The sequence below is a fragment of the Panthera leo genome, chromosome E1 (assembly GCF_018350215.1).
Source record: "Panthera leo isolate Ple1 chromosome E1, P.leo_Ple1_pat1.1, whole genome shotgun sequence".
NCBI lineage: Eukaryota > Metazoa > Chordata > Mammalia > Carnivora > Felidae > Panthera > Panthera leo.
This window is the reverse complement of record NC_056692.1, coordinates 24,393,395-24,414,801: the sequence shown is the minus strand read 5'-3', so window position 1 is coordinate 24,414,801 and position 21,407 is coordinate 24,393,395. Positions and strand designations below refer to the sequence as shown.

Below are 21,407 nucleotides of genomic sequence, written 5' to 3'. Positions count from 1 at the left end.
TGATCGAATGTCTTTGGCAAGGCAGCTGGCAGGAAAAGGCCTTTTGGACACAAAGGCACTGAAGGATTACTCAGCCTAGTGAGGCTAGGATGTCAGAATAACTCACATGTGGCCCAGGCTGTGTCTTTCCAGCAGAATCTGATTAAAGCCAGTAACACTGTGGAGTGAAGGTTCAGGGCAGATGTCAGCATAAGGCAGTGGAGACTTCCTGCAGTGGAACTTGATCGAGCCCTAGGGAGAGAGATACAGCTTACCTCTGGTTCCTAGGAGTGCCAGCTGTACGGGTGCCTAGAGCAAATGCTAGAAATGCAGGTATGGACAAGTACTGGTATCGTTCAGTTAACGTTCTTTTCTCATTCTAAACCAGTGGCAAAGTCCAGAGTCCAAATATTTAATTTTATATTAAAATACAGAATTTCACATCCATTCTGTGTGATGCACAAGGGAGCTCTCCCCTACAAGGAGTATTTATTAACTGTCATACTCGTAAAACTGTTTACAACTGGAAGAGCAAACAGTTACACTTCTGTTTATACTCTGGCTGGCCTGCATGCTGTCATGGGAGATTTCATCCAGATTATGCCCTAGAGTAATTCCTCTGGTATGGAAATTCACTGTTTCCTTCTGTTTGCCTTGTCAGTGTCACTTAATCCTTGCTGTGACCCCATGTAATAGGTGAGTATTAGCCCATGTTCTACGCTGGCTGACTTTTACTCTGGCTGCCCATACTATAGAAACAGAGCTCTTGGACCACAGACTTACTTGCTTGTCATTTGCTCTGCTGGAACAGGAGATAAACCAAGTGATAATTTGACAAAAGTGTTAAACCCAGTGCTATTTGAGGGAATAAGCTATCATCATAACCCAAATTTTTAAAAAGTGGGACTAATTAAGTAGAGATTCAGAGGAGATGCTAGAACACTCAGAGGCAGTTTTTAAAAAGTTGAAAGGGCTCTGGAAAATTCCTAGTTGTAATGATGGTTAACAACCCGCCTGCAGCCAGCTGGGACGCGCAGGCTTCTGGTTTCCTGAGCAGCATCAGGATGGCTCTGGTCCTAACATTAGTCCTGTTCCCACTGGGAACTCATGGGCTTTGCCTCTTGCTTTCTACAAGGGACCCAGAGCCATGGTGGGCAGGACCACCATCCTGTCACACAGCTTACCTGAGGCAGTGCTCGGATGGATGTGACACCAGCTTGTTCTTGTGCCGTCTGGACTGCGTAGCTACTGGGGTTGCCCATGGGGAGCTGGAGGCAGGCCCAAACCACCAGCTTCCTCTGAAAGCCACGTACACCCACAGCTGCATTGGCCAAGACCAGGCCCAGGGGCCAGAGGCGGATTATTGCTTCCAAGAGGCTGGTCTGTGCCTGGGGCAGCAGGAGGGAGCCCAAGGGAAGGGGAACTTGAGACACGTGTTTTTCTTGCACACCATCCAGTTCTTTAGAAGCAAGGAAGGCCATTCTGATCTTAAAAAAAGAATGCCACTTTATAGCTTTCAATCGATTAGCTCTCTTAAGGGAAACCAAAACTGTCTTTAATAAAACAGCTTAACAAGGTAAACTGAAGGGCACCTGGCTGGTGAACAGCTAGATACCTTCAACTAGACTGGCACCATGTGGCAGAACTTTACATCCAAGGCAGATGTACTTAGGTCTTACATGTGCTACTTTAAAAATAATAACCTTAAGATCTAATTGATATGCCACAAAATTCACCCCTTTAAAGTGTATAATTCCGTGGTTTTTAGTATATTTCCAGAGTTGCTTATGCCACTCTTTCTGTGTCCAAACCACCCTGCAGTGTCGGTGGTATTTTATACAAGAGAGCATACCAGTGTGCGGTGGCAGGGTCAGCATTCCACCCTGGGGCCACCTGATACCAGACTACCCACTGCCTGTCCTGACTGCTGGAGTCAGATACTCACCCTCCATTTCTGCCATGTGCGTTTGATGGCCGTGGCAGCTGCGTGCATTCTCTGGATGTGCTTCCGAGCTAACCAGGAACGAATGGCTGAGGTGTTTTGCCCAGAAACAAAGAAGTAAATGAAATGTTTAGAACTGTTAGTAGCCTGGCTCTGCAGCAACACCCAATCTGCTGAAGAAGTTTGGAATAGATACTTTTTCAATGAATGGCTACCTTGTGCCACTATGTAGGGTAAGGAGCTAATAAAGAGAATACCTCAAGAAAACCTGGCTCTGAAGAACACCCCTCACACTGTTTAGACTGGGAGAGACCCTACCTGGAAAGGCAGCTGGGAGGCTTACCTGCCTCAGGCTTTGGCTGGGGCAATGCCCAGGGGACAAGAAGTATCTCTTATCTGGGGAGTCTTCAGTTGAATTTGTTTGCTGGCTTTATGAATTCACAAATGGTGACCCCACCATGCACCCACATGTTGGTAAAGGTAATGACTACTGGATGGCAGACTGGTTGGCAATTTTTGTTTCCTTCTCTTGCAATTTCAGCATTTTCTGGTTCTTTATGGTACCATCATATTCAGAAAAAGGACTATTCCATTAAATATTAATATTTGGGTTCTAGAAAACTAAAAAGTTTAAAGACAAATCTAAATCTTGTTATTTCACCAACCCAGACGGTTCTATAATGTTTCCTTATGCAATTGTTTTATGCTTATACACACAGAAACATGCCTGAGGAAGGTGGCATCGCCCTTGATGTGTGGTTTGGCATCCTGGTTTGAACGAGATACTAGAAGTAGTTTTGGTTAAATTTAAAATATTATTCAAAAAGACTTCTTAGCTGGGGCTCCTGGGTGGCTCAGTCTGTTAAGCATCTGACTTCAGTTCAGGTTATGATCTCGTGGTTCATGAGTTCAAGCTCCGCATCAGGCTCTGGGCTGACAGCTCAGAGCCTGGAGCCTACTTCAGATTCTGTGTTTCCCTCTCTCTCTCTGCCCCTCCCCCACTCATGCTCTGTCTCTCTCTCAAAAATAAAAAACATTTAAAAAAAAAAAAAAAAAGATTTCTTAGCTGCATCATAAGAGCGGTCCATAATAACAGCTGTCAGATATTTGGGTTGTTATTCTAGTATTTTTATTTTCAAAATAAGACTGCTGTGAACATGGTTCCTGTATCTCTTCCTTTAATGAATCAAAACTGAAGGTCAGTTTTACCTTCTTACACTCAGCAGGTAATGATTTATCATATAGGCAAAGGAAGACGGCATAAACTGCTCTCTAGGTCTGGGAAAGGGGAATTAAAGGCAAATTTTTAGCCTCTGCTGCCTAGAGAGCACCCCACCCTTATTTGTGGTGTGACCTGGCTTCCATTAAACTGGAGAGACACTATGGGTGAGGTGAATCAGGATTCAAGTCCCAGGGTACCATAGGCTTGTGCTGTCAAGGTCTTGACGCTGGGACACAGCTTTAGTATATGGGGGTTCAAGCAGCAGCATTTCACAGGAAACCTGTAGTGTGCAAGGTCTGCAGCAGCTGACAGGGACTGCATCCAGGTCCGTCTGCTGGCCTGGAACCGTGGCTGTGTGCCCAAGAGCCCCACCCCTCCTACCTGCCTGGATGAGCGTGGCGGCCTGCCTCTGCCTCTCCTGCTTGCGGTGCCGGTGTCGCCTCCAGCTTCCCTGGATGCAGCAGGCACACTGCTCTAGCACCTGGGCACGCCCACATTCCAGAAGCTCCAACTGAGAGGAGGGGTATCCACTGAAGTCTGCAGCCTCTCTTCCCACTGCCCTGAGGTGAACCCACACTCTGTCCTGCTAAGCAGAGCATGCAGCTAGTGAACTACCCTCCTCATCACAAACCAGCTTACCATGGAGTCAGTCATAAACACTTTGGTCCTGCCACAATGCACTGGGACTGGTGTGGCCTCGGCTGGGTCACCAGGTGTGGCTGCTGCCTGAGTTAGAGCTGGAAGAGTATGGAGGATGTCCTGGAGAAGAGGTTGCAGTGTGGCTCCCTTGGTATGTGGAGACCATTCTATGGGATGGGAGACAGAGGTCTCATCAGCTCTTGGTCATCTACATGCTTCTGTGGACTTAAGAAACTGGTTCTGGTCTCCCCCATACTCCATAGGCTTCTTTGCTGCTGTTCCTGCCTCTAACCACTTCCACCTTTTTTGGGGGCAGAGGTGACCCCTCTATTCTTCAGGCCCCTGGCTATTCTGAGGAATACCGGAAACCCCACTTGTGGCTGGCCCACAGCCTCCATTTCTGTGGGTCCCCTAGGCAAGCTAGCAAAGGGCAGCTGGTACCTGGATTCCAACCTCCAACCAGCCAGCATCTGTTCCAAGGCCCCAAATATGCCGAGGGCCAAGCAGGGCAGGTGGACCACTCCCTAAGCCCCTCACCCCTTAACTCCCTGCCATGTATGGGAAAAGGGAGAACACCTCCCAGTCCCAGGGAGGCCCAGCAGGTCCCCATGTCACATTGTGCATAGCTGGCTCTTGCAGAGGGAGGATTTACCTGAGGGCTCTGACCACCTTTTGCTGCCCAGTGCCTCTCTGGAGACAGAGGCTGCCAAAGAAGACGCCGCAGACGAGAAATCCCAAAATCAACCAGGAGCGAATGGGACTTTGGGCACAAGACACAGAGCAGTAGAGCAAATCATGAGAGGAGAAGGAAAGAGGTGGAGAAAAAGAATGAAAGGAAAGTGATAAAACTAAGCCCAAGAGAGGAGGGAAATCAGGACTGTCCCAGGCCTGACAAGCCCCAAGGTAAGGCTGTGTGGGTGTAAGCAGATGCTGCTGGGCTAGGGTCCTACTGGGCATTGGTCTTATACTCTGTCCTTGGCCTCTTCCTCCTCCACCTATGCCAGGGTCTTACCCTACATGCTGATAACCCCCAAACTGGGGCCAAGGGCCAGACCTTTCCTTTGATATTAGGGCTTGCTGAGTGCCTGGCAGACATTTCTACTGGATGACTGTAGGGACCTGGAGCTCAAGTCAGTCCTGCAGAGCTCAGCAGCTACCCCCAAGCCTCTCTCCCCCACCAACCAGGCATAGTCTAACCAGTTTCTTCCCAACGTTGCCCACAGTGCCCACATCGCTACCTTCTCTCAACTCTGGCCAACCTAACAACCTCACTCCCAAGGCCTGCCATGGGCCCCCTAACAGTGGTCTCCAGAAAGCATATGGCTGACATCACTCCCTTCCTCCTCTGAGATGTCCTCATCTGCCCAGAGAATAGAGCTCTGCTCCTGTGACATGGCCTGCCTGTTACCCCAGTCTCACCTCCAACTGTTCTCTGCCTTTACAAGTTCTACACACACAGTGTTGTCTCCTGCCTGCAGGCCTCTGTTCAATTACCTGTCCCGTGGAATGCCCTTCACTTGGCTAATACCACTGGTCTTCAAACACCACTTCCTCCAGGAAGCCTTGCCTGATTCATACCTCCCCAGCACTACCCACAGCATTCTGTTCCTAGCTCTGCCTATCATCATTCTCCACTGTCTGTCTTCTTTTAGTCTGTTTCCCCCAGTGAACCAAGAACCTCGAGGACAGGGCTGTGTTTTACTCCTCTCTGAATGTCCAACCCCCTAGCCCTGAGATGGCCCAGGACAGGTGCTCAGTAAACTGTGCTTGAACAAATGACTAGCAAATGGGCCCCACTCACCTGAATGTCCTTCATCAGGAGATGGGCTATGGGATCCAGGGGATGTGCGAGTACAGAGCCTTCTCAGTAATTCATATCGTTCCACGAAGTTCTGGTGAGGGATTCTAGAAGCCAGAGCAGGCAGAAGAAAACAATGAAGTGACAGCTGTGAGCCTGGGACAGCACTTGGGGCTAACGGGAGTTACTCTATTTAATCTACTCAACAACTGAGCGAGGTGCTACCATGACTGTGCCCACTGAATGGATGAGGTTGTGGTTGTGGAGAGACTACACAGTGGAGACCATTTTAAACTGGACCTGCTCTTCTACAGCCTTGGTCTACCTAAACAAAGCTTCTCACTCTTTTAGTAGGGGATTTTTGGCCTGCCTCCTTCGAAAGGGGCTTGCTGGCTCCTCCCCAACTGGATCACTCATACAGTCAGCCACATCTGTTGCTTCTCTGACTCCACAGCATCCCCTGCTTCCTCCTGATTTTTCTGCTCCCCTTCACCTCAACACTTAAACAGCCGATGACACCCTGTACGTATTTATACCTCCTCCTCCCGAGTCTGGCTTCTGTCCCCAACACTGTTCCAGTGTGGCTCTTGTTGCAGCCATCAGCAAACACCATGCCACTGGCTCCAGCAACTGGCCTCTGGCAGGTGCCCGGCTGACCCCTGTCCCCATACAGCTCTCTCAGCCCCCAGGACCCCTGTGAGCTTGGCTTCCTCCTTCACCCACAACTCCCAAGTTGCTGGTGCTGGTTTCTCGTCATCTACCTACCCACTCTCTAAATGTGAATGTTGCTCAGTGAATTGCTTCAGACCCCTCTTCTCTCCCCACTGTGATTTCCTCCTTGCTCATGGTGTTATAACCCACCAAGGACAGATCCTCATGTACCCTCCAGTTCCCAAAGCTCTGGGCCCCAAGCCTGTCTTATAACCACTGCAAACCTGACAAGGCCACATTCCTGACTCCCCTCCTATCCCACCTCCAGCCTGTGCCTTCCCCAGACATCCTATCTCAGGGACAGGATTTCCTGATTCATCCACTTGCCTCAGATAGAAGCCTGGGAGTTATGTGTGCAACCTGGAAGCTGACTGCTCCCCTGCCCACATCCCATGATCAATCACCCCACAGTCCTGATTCTATCACAAACCACAGTCCAATTTAACCCATGTCTCTCCATTTTTCATGGTTGCCACCCTCTTGTGGCCACCATCTTGCCTATACACCTGCGCAACAGCCTCCTCACGCATCTTCTCCCTTCTCTTCTGACCCTGTGTCCAACGTCCACACGGTAGCCACAGAACATGAATGAGAGCACAGCACTCTCTCCTCACAATGTCCAGCAGCTTCCCAGCCCTCTGGAAAAACTGCCAAGTCCTCATGGGACTTCTGAGGCCCCTCTCCCCCCATTTCTCTATGTGCAGGCACTTTAGCATCTCGGTTCCTAAGCTGGAGCTTTGTGCTTGCTGTTTCTTCCCCCAAATCTTCCCAGGTTGGCCCCTTCCCTCCCCAGAGGTCTGAGCTGCTTAGAGGGGCCCATCCCCAACCAGCCCAAAGATCCTCTTCCCCATTAGTCTACCTAGCAGCACTTTGTCTCTTTCCTAGCACTGATCAACTTAATACTTCTTGTTCTTGACTCCACAGGAATGTAAGCCCCAAGAGGCAGAGGCTCACCTTCCTTATTCACTGATGCTAGCAACAGTGCCTGGTGCAAAACAGTACACAGAAAGGGAATGGATAAATGAACAAGTGATATCTCTTGAGTTCCAGGCTGACTTCTGCAGACCTGACTCTTTCTCTTCACCTCCACATCCTGCTCTGGGCTGGGCAGGTCTTGTCACGCCAGAGTCCCAAGCTCCACCCCAACACTGGCCCTGCCCACTGTGGGGCCTGGCCCACTTACCGGATGGGGAAGCCAGCGGCACTGATGTGAATGGTCTCCACAAGGCCACAGGCCTCCAGCTGACTGAGGACCTGCATTGGTGAGGAGACAGGGTGGGCACCTGTGGTGTGGGACCAGCAGACCAGAAATACCACTCCTGCCCTCTGAGGCTCTGGGCCGTGTGAACCTGCAGGCTGTCTTGATGATTGACTGATGAGGGTATACTCTCCTGCTTCTGATACCGTGGAGGTAAGTGCTGGTCCTACTTCTGTCTCACCACTCCCAGCTGTGCAGAGACTCTGCCTTATGATGCAGCCTAACCCAATTTGTTTATTTATTTTTATATTTTGTGGGCAGTGGGGTAAATCAAAGCTGAGGAGCAGGAGAGGTTAAATTGTAAAGATTCATTGGGACCTTAGTGGAGAAATCCTGGCCGTAAACCCTAAGGCCAGTTGACTGTGGGACACACTCCAGCATCCAGCACTCATGCCTCATCCCCATCAGAGCCCAGTACCCTGAACAAAGGGCAGCTGCTGGCCATCAACTTTTGTGCAAATTAGAAAAAAACTCTACCTCTGGTCAGAAGTGGCCACACTGTGCACAGACTGCAAGATGATTCAGACCCTTCAGCTAATCACCCAATCCTCCGGGCAGCTTCAGTCTCATCAGGGCACATGGACTGGTGAGCAGAATGTAAGATGCAGTGGAGGCTTCCTGGCTAGCTCACTGTGCCATGCACAGACCACAAGAACATACATGACTGTCCTGCCAAAGCAGGGGCGCAAGATGCCCTAGTGTCAAACTCAACCCAAGAGACTCGCTCTGGTCACTCCACTTGGAGCCGAAGTTCTGCCTTTCGTCCCTTCAGGGCCTTGGCCAGATAGGGCTCCCTACAAAGCAGCTCTGGCCCGGTGAATTACCTCCTCCTGGAGAAAGGTGTGCGCCTGGCCCTGGCTGTTGGGCTTGATGCAGCGAATGTAGTGGGGCGTGGTGCTATGCAGAACCTGCAGAAGCTGCTCCAGGGAGGCCTGCAGCGGGGAGAATGAGGAGCCAGACAGATTGAGGCTCCCTGTGGGCATCAGTGGGGCCCTGGTTAGTGACTGCATCAAACACCCCCTGGCGGTCTTCACAGCCCTGAGACAGATATCCTCCCAGGCCCTGGGATGATTATGGGAGGTGCTCACTGAGTCCATGCACCCTCCTTGCCTGAGCTCCCAATGCCCCTCACCTCCACTTCTAGGGACCTTCCTGACCTGTGATCTGTACCTGGTTGGTCTCCACTCCCCACACCTCCCCCGCCCCCAACCCCCGCTCACCAAACAATCTTCCTGGAAGAGAACAATCTCAGAAGCCATTCATTCGGGCAACAATTGTTCTCATTAAGCCCAGACATAGTCAGTCTGCTGCGCAGAACCCAGGGTCTGATGGGGTCACACGAATGTGTGTTGTGCACCCCCTCAGTAGCATGTCTGAGGCTAGGCAGGAAAGAGCTAACCGAACCTGGGCTCCACCAAGTGGTTCCACTAGGAGGTAATGATTAGGCTGAAATTTGAAGGACTAGAAGGAATCAACTAAGACAGCAGGTGTGGAGGGTGGGAGTCTGGGATGGGGCTGGGGATGGGGCTGGGGATGGGGCAGGGAGTGGTACAGGCAAGGGAGGGGCATCCCAGGAAGGTGGAGCAGAATGTCAGGGGTTGAGGGCAGAAAGCATAAGGTGCTGGAGGAGGTTGACAAATCTGTAAGCCAAGGACAGGGCTTGAGCAGGAAGCTGGAGAACTAGGAATGGACCGGGACACAGAGGTTCATGTAACTATTGTTCCTCCATGACCACCCTATCGGCCGTGGGTGAGAGGCCCACTGTGCCACCCATAAGCCCCTAGGCTTCCTGTCATGTCAGTTATGTCTATTTGTTGGTTTTCCGTTTTGGTCTTCCTCATGAGGCTACCAACTCCGTGCAGACTGGGACCATGTCTACTCACTTGTCAATGTTCCCCAGCAAACCACCAATCCTGGGAGGTGCTTGGTAAATATTTGAGATTGATGAGTGAATCAAGCACATTCTATCAGCACCCCCAGGACCCACCTTGAACTTGGACACCACAGTCAAAACAGGGGCTCTGCTCTGGCCAGAGGGCTCTTCCTGGGACTTCTCTTCAGGGTCCATAGGAAATAGCACCTTGAGTAGGGGGTCCTGGGATTGCTGTAGGAGCCTGGTCAGCTCAGGGGGGACAGGGTCCTATTAGGAAAGGACAAGGACAGCAGGTAAGGGCAGGTGGAGTGCTACAAGGGTTGTCCCCAGGTTTGCCAGCCCTGCTCACCCAAGCCCCAGAAGAAGGGATTCTACGGGAGACCCACTGTGACATGGGTCATTTCTGGGCAGCTTATGCCTGATTAGCAGAGATGTCAGGCAGGTAGGCCAAAGAGGTGACTTGGATTCTGGGAGGATATTCAGGAGAGAGAGAATGCAAGACAAGAATCTTCCATGTATATGCAGCAATGACTCAACACCTCATTTCACGCAGGCCCCCACAGGCCGTGGCCCAGCCCCCACCTTGTTCTTCTCCACCAGACCTGCCGTGTGGTACTGCACAGGCCCTGCATAATGCACCACGATGAAGCTGGGCTCCCGGCTGAGCTTGTTGTGGCCCAGGCAGGGACTGCCTGCCAGGGTACTCTCGATGCGTGTCTGGAGCTGGGCTGCACTGCTTGGCCGATTAAGGCGGCATTCCTGCATGGGATGCAATGGACACTCAGCCACAAATATGAGACAGGCTCGCCACAACCATCATGGATCCCCCCCGCCCCCCACCAGCAGCATAGGCATCATAGTGACCCTGAGAGGGAAGGAACATAGGGATTAGCAAACCCATTTGGCAGATGGGAAGAGAGAGAGACACAGAGAGGGCCTAGTATGGTCTCTGAGGCCCCAGAAAAGCCCAGAGACCAACTCTGGTGCTTAGCATACTAGTTGACCCTACCTCATTTATGAGGGAGCAGATACTGATGGGGCTTCCCTCAATGAGATCCAAACAGGCCTGGTTGTCCTGGTAGTTGACAAAGGACCAGTCCAGGCCCTCAACTGCATATTCCTCCTAGGGGACCAAAGGTGGCAGTTGGGTGGCAGGAGAAAGCATCTGTGATCTGAGGCCCAGACAGGTCATCCATGGCTGGCCTCAGTACCACAGGATATTCCAGAACAGCATCAAATAAGGAACTAAAGGCTCTGGGTCAGACCCTGGAAGGAGCACTCCACTTCTCACCTGCTGAGCCCTCAGGTAGTGAGCCACAAAGTGCTGTTGTAGCTTCTCGTTGGCATAGTTGATGCACAACTGTTCCAGACTGTTACTGGGAAATGACTCAAATCCATATACATCCAGCAGGCCTGAGAGGATGGGGCAGAACCCATGGGGCCACTGCAGGGAGCAGGGGCAGGGGTACTACAGGAGTCCAGGGTGAAACCTCATACTTGGTACCCTGGAGAGGTTGAATGAGCAGGACACCCAGCAGTGGGCACAGTAAACACAATGCCCTGGGGTGGGTCGCATCTCTACTTCATGGCCCCTCAGAATTCAAAGCAGGAAGAAAGGCTGAATAAGGTGTGAGGGGCAGCCTAGGGAACATTTCGTGTCCAATCCAATTTAGAGGGCTTTGATCTCACCAGCCCTGTTGGTATCTAGAATTCCACTGTCTCTTGAGCAAACCTCACATCATTGAGCTTTACTTCCTCCTCCACCTGACTACCCCACCCCAGTTCCAACCATGTTACCATGTCCCCCAAATCCCTTCTAATCTAGCCATTGTGCCTATCCCCTCACAGTTCTAGGGGAGAGGAGGGGCCCTCACAGACAAAACACCATCTGAGTCTGCCTGGAGAGCTACAGATGGCTCAGATGTGGGCACTGAGAACACAGAGACACCCTTGCCCAGACACTGGTGGACAATGAGGAGATGGGGGTGCAGAGAAGGGAAAAGAGCTGCCTGGAGTTGCACACTGGACTGGACTGTTTTTTCGAAGGAGTGCTCCTGAAAGGGTGAGCCCCTGCTACCTATGAAAGTGGTCCAGGAGTCAGGGTCTGCACAGATGCTGCTATTGATCACGGATACCAGCCAGTCAAACAGCCTGTTGGGGTGGGGGTGGAGGGAGAGAGGACTCTGGTGAGAGGTCAGGTAAGCCTGAGGGATAGCAAAACTGCTCCTCCAGCCAGGGTGCCACATTCTGAAGGGCCTGTATTCCCAGCCAGACAGGCCAAAGGATCAAACCCTTTCCTCCCATTTGCTGCCCATCCCATTTTGCCCCACTACGAATGCAGGCTTGTGGTCATGCATGTGCCTAGGATGCACAAACCCGGCCTGTCCTCCCAACAAGACTGAACACATGGCTGGTAGACTCTGGGGCTAGACAGGGAATGGGACTCCATCAGTCACTTGGCCAGACACCCAGCTAGTGTCTTAACTGGAAGGGAAGGGGTGAACGGGAAGGCCTAGGCGGAGTTTGCAAAGAACTGAGTTCACTGGACACCCCTGAAAACTGGACCTGTGGCACCTAGAGCTCAAGACCCTGCCACATCCCTTAGTCCTGCATAAGCAGGCCCCGAGTCACCTGAGGCCAAGGGGTACTCTGCACTCTGGAGCACCCCACCCTGAGACAGTAAGGCAGTTACTATGCTGGTGACATGTACAATACTATTAAGGAATTTCTTTCTTACGATTTTTCTTAAAGTGACTGCTCTGCAGTTTATTGCAATTCAGTCAGTTAAGGGTTTCTGCTTTTGTACCAGGGGCTCCAAGTACCTGTCTGAGGCACTGAAAACAAGTGACCTAGTGTTACAATGATCTGATGTTGATTATATATGAAGTGCTCTACGGTTAGAGGTTCACACGATCTATGATCATCATATTTTATTTTACCGATTTTACAGTGACTTGACACAAGCTTTAAAAGTCTTTGGCATGAAATTAGCTTCAAGGCAATGGGAAAAGAGTCTCTTCCTGAATTGGGATCCGTCTGAGCCAAGCTGCCCTAGGCAATGTTCAACTCAGCAGATCTTCTTCCCTCAGTAATGCTTCTCAAGCTCTTGACTCTTAAAGAAGTTCATGAACGGGGGGGGGGGGGGGGGGGGGGGGGGGGGGGGGGGCCCTCTCCCCAGGTGCCCAGGTTCCCATGAGCACACACACATGCACACGCGCGCGCACACACACACACACACACACGTGTTCTGACCCATGGTTCTGGAGGATTCTGGGTCCCCTGACTCCTTACTTGGTACCCAAGGCTCCCTTACTTAGAACCCAGGGTGAGAAACCACCCTTAACCACATGGCCAGAATGTGGAGCTGCTCAAATAACCCACCAGGAAAAGGCAGGACCCCCACCTTCACCCTGTTGTGGACTCCCATTTGCTGCACACTGTGTTGTCTGAGACTGTGGGCCACACTTCTGGCCCTACCATCTATCAATTTCCCCAGGTAACATGAAGAGATGAAGTATAAGGTCACGTGGAGATTGAGGACCCTATTCACCCATAGGTCTAAACCTGGAACTCTGAGAACCCCGGATCAGCTTGGAGGCCTGATGTGCCGGTGAAGACCTAAGCAGGCTTTCCTCACCCATGGCCAAGGGCAGGGCAGGCTCCTATACTTTATTAATGAGCTGAATCTAGCCCAGAATGTGGCAACTTCCCCATGCAGAGTACTCTGGAATTAAGGTCAAAGGCCCAGCTCGGGGAAAACCCAGAAGCCACTCATTCCCTGCTGTCCATTCATATGCTTTATCTGGAAGCCCTCACCATGGGCCTGGGCCTATCGCATGATGGTGTCTGATCCAACTCCAGAGAGGGGGAGAACTTGGAAGGAGGGCAGGGCCCAGAGTGCTTACCGTGCGTAGACTAGTTTGGCCAGACAGTCTCTGCGAGTGTCACACTCGGCTCGGGAGCAGGGCTTCTGGAATACCTGCTGCTGCCTGCCTGCCCTGATGGTTCTAATCTGCAGTGTCTCCAGCAGTGGGTCTTCTGGAAGCTGCAGCAGTGAGGCTGATGTCCTGATAGAGCCTGAGAGGGACAAATCACCCTCCATCCAAAAAGCCCTCTTTACAAGACACTGTGAAGTCACCCAACTGGACAGAATAAACCTAGGTTCTGGTGCATGAGGAGACTTGCCCAAAGCAGAGACTGAACTTGAACCCAGGACTTATATGTCCCGGTCCACACTGCCATATGTGGGGCAAATCACTTTATAAACCCTCTCTTGTTTTCTCACCTGTAAAACAGAGATGATGCTGTTTGCCTCACCAGAGATGGGGTAAGTAGTAACATCCATGTTTTCATCAAGGGCATCCTCACATTCCAAATTTCACCCTCTGGCCTCCCACCACGTCCCACCAGTGTTGGCCCTTTTCCAGACAGGGCATACGCTGCTCCCTGGGTGTGTGACCAAAGCTGATACACAGACCCCCATCCTTGTTCTCACACTTGGCATCGTCCATCAGCTGGCAGGACTGGGCTTCATCCTTAGAGTCAGCAAACCAGATGTTTCCGAGGTGCAGCAGTCCAGCCAGGACCTGAGCAGACAGGAGAGGACATGACAGGAGCACCTTCTCAAGGGCTGAAGCCTAGCCTGGGAGAGGCCCCTCTCCTGATGAATATAATCATGAGAACAAAATAGTAACAGAAACTCCCAATTGATGCCCATGACAGAAATGACACAGGGAAATGTTAAATTACAAACCTATAGGGATTTCTGGCTGGCTCAGTGGAGCATGTGCCTCTTAATCTTGGGGTTGTAAATTCAAGCCCCACGGTGAGTGTAGAGATTACTTAAAAAAATAAAATCTTTAAATCACAAGCCTATAGGCAACAGACGTGGTAAAAGAGAAAGGCAGGATGAGAATCCATGTAGTCTGACTTCAGATGTCTCCCAGGGCAGCCAGTGGGCTCCTATGTCACCCACTGTCTGTCCTTGTGCCTCCCCTCCTCCAGGAGCAAACTGTGAGAACACCACTCCTGTTACTTGTGGACCAGGCTCTTTCTGTGTGGCTGGTGGGGGTTTGGCCCTGGTTCCCTTTGGTCCTTTCTCAGCACTGCTAGGCAGCTGACAGCACAGTCCAGGATAGGATCTGTGATCTTGGTCTCCTAATAGTGGGTGTTCCCTTGCCTGTACACTCACTGATCCATAAGAATGAGTCTCCAGGGGCTATAGAGAGGAGACTCATATGTCCAGCAGCTGGGGAACCCTTAGACCCTTATGGGGAGAGCAGAGCCTCTCCTACCATCCCTGTCTGGTCCCAGGCAGGGTATCTCCACATGATACCAGCTTTCAGGCCACAATCTACCTTGGAAGAAGACTGCTGTGCCCAATGGGTAGAGGGTCATGATACTGTCAAGCCAACACTCCTGTCCAGACCCCTGGTGTTGTCCACTTGTCCTGGGCTTGTTCCCATGTGCTGTCCCTGTGGCCAAACCTGATGGTGCCCATACTGGCCATGATCCCCTTCCTGCCTGAGCAGCCCCAATCCAGAGGTAGAGGTCACTTTCCACTGTACTGCCATCTCCCTGCAGGGGTTTCTCCGTATCTGCTGCCAGCCTATCCTATGTATCCCCCTCCTGTTGTTCTGGTGGGTGAGGAGGTGATGGCAGAGGGAAGTAGTGAGCCCAGTTAGCAAAGACAGAAGGGAGAAGAGAGGCCACTAGTGGGATGAGAGGCGCCCAGGTCACATGGGTCAGCACTCCATCCAAGAGGAAGGAAAGAAAGCAGAAGTTAGAATTACTACACCTGGTACAAACTGCCCTATGGTGATGTCTGACCTTGGGGAGGTTACTTTACCTCTCCAGTTTTCTCAAGCACAAAATGGGAAAAATCTCCATATACACAGGACTGTTAAAAAAACCAAATAACTAAGAGGTATGAGCATGATTTTAAAATCTGAATACACTGGATGAACATGTGGTGGCATCACTTCTCTATTTTGATCACTGCAGTGATAACTGACCCAGGCACCTCATCCTGTCCCCCGGGCCACTGTGCTAGATTTTATAATACAGTACTGTGCACTTGATCACTGTCCTCTATGCTCTGTCCACCCTGACTCCCTGTCCAGGCTCAGGTGCACAGAGGATAGTTGACTCCTTAGAAAGTATACAGTGGGGCCTAAAGTCCTAGATCCTCAGAGTTCAGAGAAGGGGCCTATGAAAGGGGCTGCCCATTCATCACATCTACCAAACGTAAGAGGTATGCCTTTTCTTCTCACCTGAAAGATGTTGTTCTGAGTGGGGATGTCAATGCCCAAATGAAGCATGGCCTCTCTGGTCACCTGGAAACAATCCTCTGAAAAAGAATCCAAATCACAGCCCAGTGTCAGCACCCGAGGTCAACAGGGGCTTCAAGAAGTGAAGAAGGCAGGCCCTATGCAGAATGTGAGTGGTACTGATGCGCTAGCCCAGGGTGCTAGGCAAGACTCCCCCTACCTTCCAAGGTCCTCTCTGGGTTAGGTAGCCAAGAGAAGGATGCTCCCTCGGGGAGGTGCCACTGGAGCCTCTCATCCACGCTGGCTCCTTTACAGATCTGTGGGGAGGAGTGGGAGGGTGGCTGAGGTGGGGGTGTGAGGAAGACCAGGCCTGCATAAGCCTGGGGTTGTGATGAGGAGAAATGCTTCGACATTACAAGGTTGAGATGTCAGGGCACAGAGCCCAGGGCAGGCCTAGGGGCAAAAGCCGCAGTAAATATTCTAAATATCTCTGATGCAAAAAAGCCTGCTGAGGCCTGTGGTCTGATGAGGAAAGCACTCCTGTCTAGAGAGCCCCCAGTCCCCATCTGAGAGCAGGGAGATGTACAATCCATGCTCTAGGGAACCCCCAGTCTGATGGAAGACACATCAGACACAATTCTAGGGAAGCCCTCATTCTGTTGGAAACAGTTGCCATTCTAGGAGTCCTCAGTTTGGTGAGGGTGACACAGTCCCAGTCTCAAGGACCTTTTGGTCTGACAGAGAAAGCAAATGCATCTCCATGTCAAAACCATCCTGGGAGTGGAGGTCCAACGTGAGGCAGAAGTGTTGCATAAAACTTCCAGGAATAAGGGGCAGCATCACTGAAAGCCAGGTAATGAGGCAGGCCTGGAGCATAGTGGGGGTGGAGGGGAGGGTTTGGACACTCAGACCCATCTCCACTCTACATCTGGGCAGCTGTGGGCCCAGCCTGACACAAACCTGGTAGAAGATGTGGAAGTTCCTCTCACTGGAGGCCTGGCAGGTCACTCGAGTTTTCTCTAGGAGGTACGTCTGGACTGCAGCTCCAGTCATCTGCTGGGCACTGGGCACAAGCAGGCCAGAGCCCATTAGTGGTCTATTCATTCCATAGCCATTTATTAGGTACTATCTTGTCCCAGAATGCAATCTAGCCACTCCCCCCAAAGCTCTTTCACTTAAAGTGGGTGTTGAGGACAAGGACCACTCAGCAGGTCCTTAGCTGTTCTGGAACTTTCCCCTGCGACCTGCTCAGTGGACAGGACCAAGCCCTCTATATGTCATTTTGTCCCATCCCAAACCAAGAACAGAAGCCCCAGTTTCAAGTGTAGGGGTATAGTCCAGAAAGGTGGTAGTTTAACTCAAAGCCCCCGAGCAAGGGTGAAGCCGGGAGGAACTCACAGGCCATGACAAGAATACTGCCTCTGGGTCCCTGAGGCTGGAGTAGCTAGAAGTCTCTAGGTTCAAAGATCACCCTCAGGCTCATTTAGCCCACAAACATTACATGCCAAGAGGAGCAGGGTTCTGCCCATAAGGGTAGCCCAGGCTGGAGACTGCCCCAGTCACTTTCAAACTCCCCACCCCAGTCCTCCCATCAGCCAGAGTGGCAGCAGCCATTACCTGTTCAGCTGTAGCTGGATGAACTTCCCAAAGCGACTGCTGTTGTTATTCCTCAGTGTGCACGCATTCCCTACAGATCACACCTATGTTTATAACACTCCCCCACGTTTATAGGGTCCTCATGGGCCAAGGTGGGGGCCATCTCTACCTGCAAGTCACCTGAAGGCCCCTTTGTGGGTTTCCAGGTCACAGGGGACTGGACTAGAGAATGGGCACTCGGGCTTCAGCAAGTGTGTTTCAGGAGAGTTAGAACTTCCTAGCAATGAACTAGAATGAGCAAGCCTCAGTGGTCGGGGACTGTCTTCTTTGAAGGGAAAGGACCAAAATCAACAAGCTGTCACTACTGAGTTAGGTAACATCTAGGTACAACAATCCTATCTGACCCTACATCTGGGCAGCTGTAGGCCCAGCCTGACACATCTAGGCTCGAGTCCCAACATGGACAATACTGATGAGCATTCTTAGACAAGTCCCCTTCTTCCCTGAAGCATTAGGAAACTGTATGTAAGAACAGGATTTGAACTAGGAGAGCCACAAAGTCCTCTCCAGCATACTGTTACATCTACCTAGGCTAGAGGAGGGGATGACTCTAGTGGAAGGAGGCCAAGGGTACCTGGAAGGAGGTTGAGGGTCCAAGGCAGTGAGTGATACACTCTCCTCTCAAAGCACTACCCCTCTCCCTGGGAGATGGCAAATCCCAGAAGAAATGGAACCGAGGTACTATGCACAGGACACCAAGCTCACCAAAAGCTTCCATGACAGGGTTGGAGTTTAAGATGCGCTGTTCAATTCTCTCTGCAATTTTGTGACTCTCCAAAGATGTGGGTGAGGCAGCCACCACAGCGTAGAACTTCATCAGGCAGCGGGATGTCCATGTCTGCAGCAGAAACAACCCTGTGGGAGACGAGTCCATGTTCCCTCCCACCAGACCTCAGGATATGGTACCCACTAGAGCCCTCTTCTCCACCAGACACGTTGCTGACCAAATGGGGGAATAGTGAATTTAACTATGTCCTTGGACAAGGCACTTCACCCATCTGTGAAATGGGAGGGTTGCTCACTTCTGCTGCTTCTAGTTCCAGAGGACACCTTTAAGAAATAAAGGAAGAGGCACCTGGGTGGCTCAGTCAGTTAAACGTCTGACTTCGGCTCAGGTCATATCTCATAGCTCATGAGTTCGAGTCCTACATTCGGCTCTGTACTGACAGCTCAGAGCCTGGAGCTTGCTTCAGATTCTGTCGCCCTCTCTCACTGCCCCTCCCCCACTTGTGCTAGTGTGAGCTCTCTCAAAAATAAACAAACAAAAAAGGTATTTAAAAAAAAAAAGAACTGCTAGAATTAACCTTTTTTCAACACAATCGCAAAATTCAAATGAATTGTAAGGTAGAGAATAGCTCCCAGAAGGTAGAACAAAATATTAAGAGATGGAAGAGTAAGTGAGAAAAATAAGACTATTAAACAATTACTCAAACTTCCTACTAACAGAGAAGTTAAAGAAAGAAAAAACAGAGGGAGGAAATTACTAAATTATTAGCATAATACAAATTTCCCCAAAGAAAAGAACATGAGTTTTCAGGTTAAAAAGACCCACATAAAATATCCAGCACAATAAATGGAAAACAAAAAACAAAAACCATACCAAGATAAAGACTGAGTTTTTAACACCTATGGATAAAAATGAAGATTCTAAAGGCTTTTAGAAAGAAGAAACAAATCACCATTATGGACTGGGACTCTCTATCACAACACTCAAAAAATATAGAAGAAAAAACCTTATAAATTTGGAAAGAAAATGATTTCCAACCTGGAATTCTATAATCCAGCCAACATATCAAGTTTGAGGCAAAATAAACATTTTCAGATGTGCAACTCAAAAATTTGCCCTCCACACACTTTTTTCAGGAAGCTACTAAAGAATGTGCTCCATAAAAACAAGGCTGTTAAAGAAGTTGAAACAATGGGTTCCAGCAAGGGGGTTTGTCATAGGACAGAGGGCAACTGGGGAATCCCCAGAGCGAAGCAGAGAAGCTCCCAGGTAGTAATTGCATGGCAACAGCCCTTGGCAGTCCAGGCCTCCCACCAGTCCAGGTCGGAGCAGGAGATCTGGGAGCTCCATAAGAATACCCCCATGACAAAAAAACAAAAAAACAAAAAACCTGATATACTTGCCATCAGGTGAGTCCAGCTTTGGTGACAAGTTTAGTAATAATAATAGGTATACAGAAACTAAACAAGTGAAAAAAAAAGGGCAATTATTAAGTAGAGGGAAAGTAAAAATTATATAAGAAAGGATAGTATATTATACGGTTCTGCTGTGAACAATACATACATACATGGCTGTAATACTGCATATTAATTAAAAATCATGAGAGGCGCCTGGGTGGCTCAGTCGGTTGAGCATCCAACTTTGGCTCAGGTGGTGATCTCATGGTTCCTGGGTTGAGCCCCGCATCGGGCTCTGTGCTGACAGCTCAGAACCTGGAGCCTGCTTCAGATTCTGTCTCTCTCTCTGCCCCTCCCCTGCTCACACACAGTCTCTGTCTCTGTCTCTCTCAAACATAAATAAACATTAAAAATAAAATCATGACATAATTACTTATGTATTTGGGGGCAGAGAAATAGGGCTAAATCTTTTTTTTTTTTTTTAATTCTTTTCATGTTTATTTATTTTTGAGAGAGAGAGTGTATAAACAGGGGAGGGCAGAGAGAGAGGGAGACACAGAATCCGAAGCGGGCTCCAGGCTGTCAGCACAGAGCCCAATGTGGGGCTCGATCCCACAAACCATGAGATCATGACCCAAGCCAAAGTTGGATACTTAACCGACTGAACCACCCAGGTACCTTAATCATAGTAGGAAGTGAACAGATAAGGTCAAAAACTGAAAAATTAACAATATAAGCATATTGTTTAGAAATACAGATGCAAACACCCAAATAAACTGCTAGAAGATGTGAAAGTCGTTGCCTCTGGAGAGAGGGAATAGTCTTGAGAGATATGGGGTGGGGTTGCTATTTTTCTTTGTAAGCCTTGCAGTACACTTGATTTTTGAACTATGTAACTATGCTACTACTTATTAAAAATAAATGAAAAAAACCATACAGACCCAGCACATGAACATAGTGGCTGCTCAATAAAGGGCTACAGTACTTTGGTTGCATGGGTTTCAGGCCAGGTACAGCCTCAGCGCCCCACAATTGCTCTGGAGGACAATAAGCTTTCTCTAGGAGCTGGGTATGAGCTATTGTACTGGCTACCTTGATGGAGCTCTTAAAGATCCTCTCCACATCCAAGTCCAAGCTGCCTTCCCTGCAGCTTACCGTCTTCACCTGTTTCCTTGCCTATCTTTCCCAGTGGACTGAGCCCTCTAAAAGCTATATTTTGCATTTTCCATCTCTTTCCTCCCCCTGCCACTCTTCAGTGGCTAGCCCACGGCCTAGAAGCTGCCAGGTACTCAGTACTCAGCAATTCTCTCATATGTGAGTATAGGCAGAAGCAGTTTATGTTCTAAAGAATTCCTTGTGGATGCCTGGGTGGCTCAGTTGGTTAAGCATCCAACTTGATTTCAGCTCAGGTCATGATCTCACAGTTCATGGGATCGAGCCCTGTGTTGGGCTCTGTACTGACAGCATGAATTCTCTTTCCCTCTCTGCCCCACCCCCGTTCATGCTTTCTCTCTCAAAAATAAACTTAAAAAAAAAAAAAAAAAAAAGAATCTCTTGTGAGGGTAAAAGCATTGTGGAAAGGGTGGGGTGGCTAGGTGAGGCTTGGCAAGAAGGTGGTGAGGCCTGGCCCATTGGCCTCCTCTGACCAGCTGTTCAACTCCTTAACCATCCCTGTGCAACATTCTGTCTCATTTGTGGTTCTGCCACCTAGGGGGCCAGTTGATCATATCAAATGCTTCTGTCCTTCGCCACAACTGGCCTGATGCACTGCCCTTGCCATCATGGGGAACCCGAGGATGCAAGTGGGCTCCTCCAATAAACCCTTTCCCACAAGTCACCCCAGCTACTTTAGAGGAGTTCTGCCATGTGCCAAGCATGCCACCAAGTGCCTATGTGCACTTGTTCATTTAACTGTCATTGGAGTCCCAGGAGTTAG

The 21,407-nt window shown here is 50.1% G+C and overlaps 2 protein-coding genes across 10 annotated transcripts in view; one reads left to right on the top strand and one right to left on the bottom strand.

The window, feature by feature from the left end:
* Nucleotides 1-102: 102 nt before the first annotated feature.
* The window catches only part of MYO19 (myosin XIX), a 31,326-nt gene continuing 10,021 nt past the window's right edge, over nt 103-21,407 (bottom strand). For 4 of the 8 annotated variants that reach the window (XM_042916234.1, XM_042916236.1, XM_042916235.1 and 1 more), the window contains 20 exons: nt 18,053-18,185; nt 17,309-17,378; nt 16,652-16,754; nt 15,912-16,008; nt 15,695-15,771; nt 13,918-14,008; nt 13,328-13,499; nt 11,500-11,573; nt 10,714-10,835; nt 10,432-10,545; nt 10,005-10,181; nt 9,537-9,689; nt 8,374-8,481; nt 7,475-7,545; nt 5,584-5,687; nt 3,783-3,949; nt 3,525-3,654; nt 1,925-2,010; nt 1,164-1,466; nt 103-231 (listed from right to left, as the gene is read on the bottom strand). In XM_042916234.1, coding sequence (XP_042772168.1) covers nt 103-231; nt 1,164-1,466; nt 1,925-2,010; nt 3,525-3,654; nt 3,783-3,949; nt 5,584-5,687; nt 7,475-7,545; nt 8,374-8,481; nt 9,537-9,689; nt 10,005-10,181; nt 10,432-10,545; nt 10,714-10,835; nt 11,500-11,573; nt 13,328-13,499; nt 13,918-14,008; nt 15,695-15,771; nt 15,912-16,008; nt 16,652-16,754; nt 17,309-17,378; nt 18,053-18,185 — 2,481 coding nt within the window. Of the gene's footprint in view, nt 232-1,163; nt 1,467-1,924; nt 2,011-3,524; nt 3,655-3,782; nt 3,950-5,583; nt 5,688-7,474; nt 7,546-8,373; nt 8,482-9,536; nt 9,690-10,004; nt 10,182-10,431; nt 10,546-10,713; nt 10,836-11,499; nt 11,574-13,327; nt 13,500-13,860; nt 14,009-15,694; nt 15,772-15,911; nt 16,009-16,651; nt 16,755-17,308; nt 17,379-18,052; nt 18,203-21,407 lie in introns of those variants that run through there. The other 4 variants (XM_042916237.1, XM_042916241.1, XM_042916240.1 and 1 more) reach the window with 4 other exon arrangements.
* Nucleotides 641-21,407, top strand: part of PIGW (phosphatidylinositol glycan anchor biosynthesis class W) — a 34,168-nt gene continuing 13,401 nt past the window's right edge. The window contains exons 1-3 of one of the 2 annotated variants that reach the window (XM_042916252.1): nt 3,556-3,933; nt 4,466-4,685; nt 7,216-7,702. The gene's annotated coding sequence lies outside the window, so the exon portion shown is untranslated. Of the gene's footprint in view, nt 676-3,555; nt 3,934-4,465; nt 4,686-7,215; nt 7,703-21,407 lie in introns of those variants that run through there. The other variant, XM_042916250.1, reaches the window with a different exon arrangement.